General features: G+C 32.5%; 1 protein-coding gene across 1 annotated transcript; it reads left to right on the forward strand.

The window, feature by feature from the left end:
* Window positions 1-1,473: 1,473 nt before the first annotated feature.
* On the forward strand, window positions 1,474-9,941 carry LOC134716516 (chymotrypsinogen B-like). Its single transcript, XM_063579524.1, has 7 exons — window positions 1,474-1,546; window positions 3,893-4,072; window positions 4,637-4,832; window positions 5,539-5,635; window positions 7,171-7,348; window positions 8,118-8,251; window positions 9,672-9,941. Exons 1-7 carry the CDS (start codon window positions 1,474-1,476, stop codon window positions 9,939-9,941), a joined length of 1,128 nt encoding a protein of 375 aa, XP_063435594.1.
* Window positions 9,942-10,557: the final 616 nt, after the last annotated feature.

Below are 10,557 nucleotides of genomic sequence, written 5' to 3' on the forward strand. Positions count from 1 at the left end.
ATCAATTTCTTATTTGTACTTTAGAGTAAATGTTGTTAAAAGTTTAATGAAACTATTGCGCATCGATCTAATCTATATATTCGTTCATTTATATTTTAAAATAGCCTGTAAAAACCTTATCGGCAACTAATGTGAAACTTGCACAACTGCTCTACGTAGATTCAAATAGTGAGTGTAATTTATTTACAATTTACAGATACACAGAAACATAATTTATACAGATAATTTTGCAAGCGCCCACAATTAGCGAATTATTTAAGAAGGTGGTTGCATCAATGAACATGACAGATAAAATAAAGAAAATACAAAATGCAAACATTTGCATACTTGCATGCTATTAAGAGAGATGTACAAGTACCCGGCCACGTCCTCTCTTAGTTTTTGTTAGATGTATTTCCATTTGTATCCATTTAATGAGATAAGCCCTTTAAGACTGATTTTATAGTTTGTTCTTATGTTGCAATATTGCACCAATTTCTAAGGTTAGGGGGCACACGGTAATATGTTTAACCCCGCTCCATCCTGTAGTCATGAGCCTGTATTTCAGAGGTTATTATTGGTTGTTGCATTGCATTTTTGTTTTTCGTTCATTAACTTGTAAATGAATAAGACTGTTATTTTTCTCGTGTAAATTGTTTTACATTTGTCATGTTTGTGCCTTTTGTAGCTGATTATGCGGTATATGCTCTGCTCATTGTTGAAGGCCGTACGGCGACCTATAATTGTTTATTTTACTATATTTTTGTCTTTTGTGAAGAGTTGTGTCACTAGCAATCCTACCGCATATTCTTTTATACATCTTTTTTCTTAAATATCAGAATATATAAATAGGGTCAAGATTTCAATTTCAAATTAACATTTTAAAAAGTGCTCAAATATAAATGCATAAGAGAAAATATCGCGCCCGAAATTATAAGGATGCTCAGTTTGTAACCATCACATTTATCTTCTTTTCATTGCTCCTTTACCATCAATTATATATTAAATCAGCTTCCCATTCAACATCATTTAGTTCTCAGTCTGAAACAAAAGAAGACCTTCAAGGCACGTATGATGACCATTGTGTTCAAATTTTAAAAAAGTTTGATTATAAACAATCATTTAAAAAAAAAAAAAAACATACACACACATGTATATGTATGCTTGAAACAAAGACAAAAGAAAATAAATTAGTGCAGAAAATTCAGAAATGAAAAAATGTAATATAAAAAGCAGCTAATGTGCACTCTTGATAAAATTGAAAATAAATAAACCTCCGTAATTTGAGTTTGAATATTTCACAATTACACTTATTAGTCACTAAATCAAAATCACCCACAATAGATCACAATACATGTAAAGCAAACATAACATACAATACTTATCTACCAGACAAATACTTATAACATTTATGACAAATACAAAACAATTGCTGTTTATTACTATATATACTCGTACCTATTTACATATCATAAAAGAATTACAGTATGTTAAATGAGACAAGAAAGAAGGAATATGCATTATAGTCGCATTGTATGTTTGATTATCCTTCATCTAATAACAGAAGGTCAGTCATACTTATTTTCATCTTTTTTAATTGAAACTAGTCTACCTAAGACACAATTTATTTGAAATCATCGTTTTTTCTTTCTTTCTTTTCCATATTCAGTTTTTGATTCGTGGTAGTTAAGAAAGAATGTTTGTTACATTTATATTATATGGTAACATTAAGATCTTTTGAATTAATCGAGTCACGTGCCCGATTTGATAGAAAAAAAGGGACCCATCAATTTTAACATGATTGATTGTTGGTTGCTTAATGTCCAGTGGCAAATATTGTATGCATATTCAGGACGATAACAGGCTACAATGTTACATTAATCAAAGAGCAGATTGCTCTGAGGGATACGATTCATGAATCATGATTATAAAAAACATGCTTATCTATTTTGTTGAGAAATAATAGCTTCACATTTTCTTTAACATCCATTTCAATAACGAATTATTATTTTTAACATATTTTGAAATTTAAAGTGTGCCACGCATCCTATAAAGAAGCAACATCTGCATAAAAGTAGGTTCTTTCTGTTTTGATGAAAACGACAATATTAGATTTAAATTTAATTATTTCACCAAAAAACATGAACCTTGTTTACAACAGTACTAGATCAAAATGTCCAACGCCAGGTAGCATTCTAACGTTTAGATGGCAACAAGATTTTAAATTCAAAATATAAACCAACAAGAATGTGTCCAAAGTACACGGATGCCCCACTCGCACTATCATTTTCCATGTTCAATGGACCGTGACATTGGGTAAAAAATCTAATTTGGCATTAAAATTAGAAAGATTATACCATACGGAACATGTGTACTAAGTTTCAAGTTGATTGGGCTTCATCTTCATCAAAAACTACCTTGACCAAAAACTTTAACCTGAAACGCCCACTTTTATTTTTCTATGTTCAGTGGACCATGAAATTGGAGTCAAAAGTCTTATTTTGGCTTTAAAATTAGAAAGGTCGTTGCATTAGCGCCAAGTGTACCAAGTTTCAAGTTGATTGGACTTGGAGCTTCATCAAAATCTACCTTGATCAAAAACTTTAACCTGAAGTGGGACGAACGGACGCACGGACGGACGGACAGACGGACAGACCAGAAAACACAATGATCCTCTACTATCGTAGGTGGGGCATAATGATATATATGTCATTGCAAACGACAAGCGTTTAATGAAATATTATATTGAACGTGCGTTACAAAGTTATGTTAGTCATACACACAAACATTGCCTAAACAAAAAATGACCATTGTCAACTCTGGCTGAAGGAGTTCCTACTGTATGATTATATTTTACACAAAAAAGTGAAATATAGTGTAACGGAATCCACAAGATAAAATACTGCAATTTAAAAAAAAAATTATTTATCATAATTTACATAAAAATCAAGAAAATACAAAAAAAAACATTTATATGATATTAACAAAAAATGAGAAAGATAACATGAAAACTATATTATTTCAAATGATCAACGCATAAAATCTGTCCTAAATCACAAAATGATAACCCCAAAATGACTTTAAGAGTCGTTAAAAGGAACAATCATAGACACAATTAATTATACTAAAACGATTAAAATATATCAAATGCATTGGTGAGATGGATTAAAAGAACAAAAAACTAACGCCAAACGCTGTAAATTTTCACGCTTTATGACATGGTGCGAACTTGCACATTGGAACCGAATGTGACATGAAATAAGCTTAGTATAACGTGGCTAGCAGGCTCTTAGCACTGTATTTTGCTTCTTTTTTGTTTGTTTCTTTGTTGAATTGTGCGCTTCATGCTGATTGTATAAGTTAAGCCTTTTAAATGCTTTAAAAGTTTTAAGTCAGGTGATGTTACAACGCTTTTCTGGAGGGAGGAGTTTATCACAGATTCACACCTGTTCAAATCAGGGGCGTCGCGTGGGTTTCAGTAGAAGTCATCATATTTGCCTTTAATACTTTTATGGAGACATCATAAATTAAACTTTAGGTTTTGTGGTTTAAATTGCTTTACATTTTGGCATGCCTTTTATAGAGATCAATATTTGATTTGGGATGTTGCATTGTGTAAGGTCGTACCATGTCCCACGCGTCCCATATGGTCAGTTTCTTACATCCGCTTCATTTTATTTTTGGAGATAGTTGTCTGAACATCTACTGATAGCTATTTCGCAATAATTAATTTAAAGCAAAATCACCATGCTGCATTAATCCAACTTTTTAAAGTTTTTAATCGTTATAATCATAAAAAGACTTTAGTAAAATCAATTTCAAAAATGTATATAGTCTGTCTTCTATGCAACAATCTGTAACTGAATTTCTGAAAAAGAAAAACCTATAATGATTAGCATGATATATGACTCAGGTAAGAGTTTTCCAGGCCCACCATTACCCGACATTGATACCTGCACACCTAGGGGAGGTACATGTGTGAATGATACATCATTATGTATTGGATTTACAGACACGTGGGCTCTATGTCGCAATAGTCAGACATGTTGTAAACCAGCTCCGTCTACGACACATCCGGAACCACCATCGCCAGGTAAAACTACAAAAGTTTAGGTAATATTTTATGAAATGCTTTACAGATAGATTTCCTATCAAGCATATTGGCCAAAAGAAAATCATTTCTCTAGGTAGGATTTGATATTTTGTAAACAGTCTCTATTATTTAGATAGAAAAAAGAAGTTGAATTTGTGCACATCTTCTAGTCGACATTTTCAAATGAGTAGGAGTTCTTCCAGACACTTGTAAAAACAAGAAGACCAAGGACGACCAGTTATTAATTTTTTCAACAGGTATATTAATGCTTTCGTTTTATTATCAATCCAAACTTTTCGGATTTTTTGACTGGGTCTCATTCTTCTTGAACATGCGATTAATGAAACAAGATACACTGCCACCGCAGGAAAATGCAAATATTTAACCGTATTTATATTTTGCCAAAGAAAAAGCACATAACCAACATTGATGTATAATACACGCAGTACTTTCAGAAAACTGTTTTTAATGTATAGATATTCCAAAACTTAGTTATTAACTTGTCAACGAGATATTAAGAGGTGTTAAAGTTTATTGACTACAAATGTACTATGTTACTTATAGAAACAGACATTTGTGGAAAAGTCACAAGAATAAGAATTCAAGATTTCCCTAAAACATCTAGAATAGTAGGAGGTCAGTTTGCAGAAGAGGGAGAATGGCCTTGGATGGTCAGTCTAGATGATGCAGATGGACATTTTTGTGGTGGGACCCTTATATCTAATCAATGGATTGTTACCGCTGCACATTGCTTGGAACGGTATATTTTCCATTTATAATAAACTTAAAGTCAACTGCAAGTTATCAATAATTAATTCCTTCTACAGACAATAATTCGAAGTACCTTTCATTATTTTCTGTGCTATGCATTATTTTCATTACATTTATTTTAATATTGTAATTTAGTTTCCTTCATTCAACATGCTCTAGATTATACCACATCAATCTTTAAGTAAGTTTCTGGTGCAAGAAAATTGGTACCGTTAATTTTATTACACATTTGTCCTATCTACTCATACTCAACTTTACTGCCCATTTAGAAGAACATGCTTAAACGGTTTGACCAGGCAACAATTGCATGTTATAACTTCTAAATATGTTAAAATTTTTATTAACATCATTCATTACAAATATTTTGAGTAATTGCCAATGAGAAATTATCCACCAAAGACCAAGACTGTAAACAAGCACACGAAACTATGCAAACATACTAAACGATGAGTATAATACGTTCCTTATGAAAAGTTATATCAGACCAAGGGGGAAACAACACTTGCATCAGTGCAAGAACCAACGATCTGATTGTTGTAATAACATTAAACGAAAAGAAAGTATGATTGACGACAATCAACAATTCCATCGCGACAACAATCAACAAGACCACCTGGACTATCAGTTCCTGGCTTAGGACAGGCACATATGAATTAAAGGGCATGGTTTGTTTACGAATCTTTATTTAACTGCAGCAAAGTGAAAACAGAAGTGAATATAACACTTGGGGAACACCATCAAGTCGTTGTGACTAATAACGAAGAGCTAGTACAGATAGACACATGGATCGTAGTGAGTACTTGTTTTAAAAATAACAAAAAATAAATTTAATTTAATCTCTTTTGCTGATTTGCTGATACTATGCTTATTTATATTCAAACATGCAGTACAAATAGTTACAAAAAGTAAATATGTTATTTTCACTAATTGGGCTAACAAAGAGCATAATAAAACCTTATTGAGACAATAACCAACAAAAATGTACACATTGACATTATAGCTTAGTTATTTTGAACTTTAAATTGATCGACGTTTGTTGCTTTCCTGTAGTAAAACTTTCATATACAAGACACAAACGTGTTAACTATATGAAATATATGAAACAAAAACTTGATCTGGAAAGGGGTTAATAAGTCTGAATGCCACTGGAAATCAAGGGATATAATGCAGAAATATTGCTGGCTTACAAAAGATGCAGCGCGTTGACGTATTGTTATTGGTGCTTTTTAACAAACAGAGATAAAGTTGAGAAAGGAAATGGGGAATGTGTCAAAGCGAAAACAACCCGACCATAGAGTAGACAACAGCCGAAGGCCACCAATGGGTCTTCAATGTAGCAAAAAACTCCCGTACCCGTAGGCGTCCTTCAACTGGACCCTTGAAAATAGGTATACTAGTACAGTGATAATGGACGTCATACTAAACTCCGAATTATACACAAGAAACTAAGATTAAAAAGCATACAAGACTAACAAAGGCTAGAGGCTCCTGACTTGGGACAGGCGCAAAGTTGCTGCTGGGTTAAACATGTTTATGAAATATCAACCCTCTCCCTATACCTTTAGCCAATGTAGAAAAGTAAACGCATAACAATACGCATTAAATAAGTTGCTTTTAGTCCGGTAAGATGGAGAGGACTAGGTAGCAATATATCTTCACACAGGGTACCTTAATTGGAATGATAATAAATGGAATAGATACGAATATTAATAATAAAAAATCAATAAAAAAAGTAACACTATATACGATAGAATCTGTTGAACCAACGGTGTTGACATGAATATCAATAATGTGGTCATTTTTACAAATTTCCTGTTTACTAAATTTAGAATTTTTCAAAATCTAAGGATTTTCTTATCCCAGGCATATATTACCTTAGCCGTATTTGGCACAACTTTTTGGAAATTTTGGACCCTCAATGCTCTTTAACTTTGAAATTGTTTGGCTTTATAAATATTTTGATATGAGCGTCACTGATGAGTCTTATGTAGACGAAACGCGTGTCTGGCGTACTAAATTATAATCCTGGTACCTTTGATAACTATCTGACATAATAATTTCTTATCATAAATTCATCATTCAATTACTAGAAGTCGATTTAATTTTAAGAAATTATTTCATATATTCCAAATATTTGTTCCCACTTGCAAATGTTGATTCATGATAACGAATAACACGAAAATAGGGTACACAAGATTTTAAATTGGTTTACACCAGATATTATCTGGATTTTAAACAAATGTCTTTCAGCTCTTCTACATAGGTGAATACCATATGAATGCTTATCATTTGCATTTTTTGTTTATCTGTTAACCTCAAACATTCAGCATCCAGACTACATTGAAAATGTTCCTGGTATTCCCAACGATATCGCCTTGGTACGACTCGTGAATCCGGTCGACATTTCTGATCATTACATAAGGACTGCATGTCTTCCGCTCAATCTTACAAATAGTGATTTCATCAATTCTGATTGTTACATCAGCGGATGGGGATCCACAAAAGGTAATGATTATCACGTTAAAAGTTTGGGGTTTTTTTTCGTTTTTTTTCGTTTATTATTGCATATCTTTATCGTATGTTTGTTGATTTTCGTGACTTTGCATGTACCAATACGAAGACGTAAACTGACTTTTTAAGTCTAAAACGTTGACTTTTATAAAACTAAGTATCACTTTATTATGTCACTATTCCATTGCTGAATTGAAAGGTCAACAGACCATTTATATAAGGGAAAGGGGTATGGATTATATGTATTCCATGTTTTTTTTTCCGATGAGGTTACCATACTTGCACTCAGTAGCTAGGGCGTTGGCATTACTATTATTGACACAGTGTGTTATATTTGAAGAAAATATCAGTTAATAAATCATGTAGAAGTTTTCAAGCTTAGATTAAAAAAAATTAGGGTACAATTGGACATCTCTTTCGACATTTTCTATTTTGATGAACTAAATAAAACCCATCAATGAAAACAGGATTAAATTTTGTGTTTTCGCCAGATCCGCGTTGCGTCCACAAAAAAACTCATCAGTGACGATTGACAACAATGTTTGAACTCAACAAACATACTAGGTAATAATGTAAAAATAGGGATACAGCAGTGGAATCAAAATCATTATCACTACAAAAGAAACAAATATGTATCATCAATTTGTCATGATAATATTTCAGAAACTTGTGTACCATGCGCATTGGAATCAGTACCATACGTTTATTGTTAGTCATGTTTATTCATAATCTAAGAAAACTCCGCATACATATTCTATCGTAGGTGGTGCTGATAGACGCCATATTCAACATTTAAGTGTATCTATTGTATCTATCGCCAACTGCAATCAGTCCTGGGAAGGAGATATACTAGATAGTCACATTTGTGCAGGAAACGGTAATACCGGATCGTGCCAGGTAGTATTTTTCATTTATCGTTTTCCCCACAATGTGTATTCTTCTTAAGTTCAAAGCAGAAAAACAAAGGCTATAGGATACCGACCAATGAAACTAAAGCAGTACATGTAAAGCTTAGTCGTATTTGTCACAACCTTTTTTTTTTAATTTTGAACCCTCAATGCTCTGCCGCTTTTTACTTATTTTGATTTATAACTATTTTGATATGGGCGTCACTGGTGAATCTTATGTAGACGAAACGCGCGTCTGGTGTACTAAATTATAATCCTGGTACCTTTGATAACTATTAACACCACTGGGTCGATACCACTGCTGGTGGACATTTCGTCCCCGAGTGTATCACCAGCCCAGTAATCAGCACTTTGGTGTTGACATGAATATCAATTATGTGGTCGTTTTTATAAATTTCCTGTTTACAAAACTTTGAACTTTCGAAAAACTAAGGATTTTATTATCCCAGAAATAGATTTACTTTAGCCGTATTTGGCACAATTTTTTAGAATTTTGGATCTTCAATGCTCTTTCACTCTGTACTTGTTTGGCTTTACAACTATTTTGATATGAGCGGCACTGGTAAGTCTTATGTATACGAAATGCGCGTCTAGCGTATTTAATTATAACCCTGGTACTTCTGATAACTATATGCATCCTGGTCTATCAGTTTTATAAAAATAAATGCTTCAAACTGTTATTCCAAACATATTTAATCACTTCAGTAGTTAGTGATTCAGAACTGGTTTAAAATATACCGATGTTGATCAAAAGTCCAAATGCAGAATAGCGCTTCAGACGCACCACATCTATGAATTGCAATTTTCAAATTTTAAATGCCATCCTTTATCTATCGCCAGTTGGTTGATCGTTATGGAATATCCGTTTCACAAATTATATCGGATATGTTCCTTACGTAGTAACTACAATTACCTTCCCTTTCATGAATGAAACCTACCGAATTAGATTATTTACCGGATTTGTAATCACATACTAAGCAGTACGACGGGTGGCACATGTGGAGCAGGATCTGCTTACCCTTCCGGAGCACCTGGGATCACCCCTAGTTTTTGTTTGGGTTCGTGTTGTTTATTCTTTAGTTTTCTATGTTGTGTCATGGTGTTGTCAGTTGATGTTAGATTTATGAGTTTGACTGTCCCTTTGGTATCTTTCATACCTCTTTTAATGTCTAGATTATCAAAATACGAAAAGCCACCAACAAAAAATACAATGAATATTCTACATGGCATATATGTATTTACTCAGAATACCAACGTCCAAATCTGGAACATAAAAGCCTTTGTTTTTTATTAGTATTCACATATTTACACAAGTTCAGCATATAGGTGTCGTTTTATTATTTGTTTTCCGCACTGCACACTGACACCTAAACATTAAAACATTAATATTTGATTTGTATTATTTTTAGGGAGATTCCGGAGGACCACTTGTATGCAAAATTAATGGTCAGTTTGTTCTCTATGGAGTGACATCATGGGGAGATAGGTCATGTCGAACGTTCCCTGACGTTTATACTAAAGTGACTTCATACTTGTCATGGATCGAAAATGTCAGAGCAACACATGATCATGTAGAACAAAATCTTGGTGAAATTATTGGAATTTTCATTCGCAAAATTTTAGATATTTTTATAAACTTCTTGAAAAAAGCTGTTGAAAAATTTCAAGTAAATAAATAATATTATTGTATCATTTATATCGAAATCTAACACATCAATCAATTAAATAAATTTGAATAATAGCAAAATAAAGTATATTGTTGTTGGAAAAATTTCTCCACTTTAGTTGACCGTATCTTTTAAATGAATAGGTAAACTTTAATGTCTTTTGTGATTAATTTTAATTTTGTTTATGTGTGTTACATTTTAGTGTTTTGTTGTTGTTCTCCTCTTATATTTAATGCGTTTCCTCGGTTTTAGTTTGTTACCCCGATTTTGTTTTTTGTTCATGGATTTATGTGTTTTGAACAGCGGTATACTACTGTTGCCTTTATTTACACTACCATTTTTTCATTAGAAAATGCCTGTACTATTTCAGGAATGCGACAGTTGATGTGTTTAAGCGTTTGATTTTGCAATTTGATAAGTATTTTGTTTTATTTTACTCTTTACTATAGGACATCAATGAAATTTAAAAAATATATGCTTGCCTCTGAAGTCAATCAAACTATCCAACATACATTTTATTTTCAACATTTATTGCTAATAGAAAATTAAGCATAATACACCAATAGAACACCAAGTTCTGTTCCGTAAAATTTGGAAATACAATGATACAAATGAAAATTAAATGATG

This window comes from Mytilus trossulus, chromosome 4 (assembly GCF_036588685.1).
Source record: "Mytilus trossulus isolate FHL-02 chromosome 4, PNRI_Mtr1.1.1.hap1, whole genome shotgun sequence".
Taxonomy (NCBI): Eukaryota; Metazoa; Mollusca; class Bivalvia; order Mytilida; family Mytilidae; genus Mytilus; species Mytilus trossulus.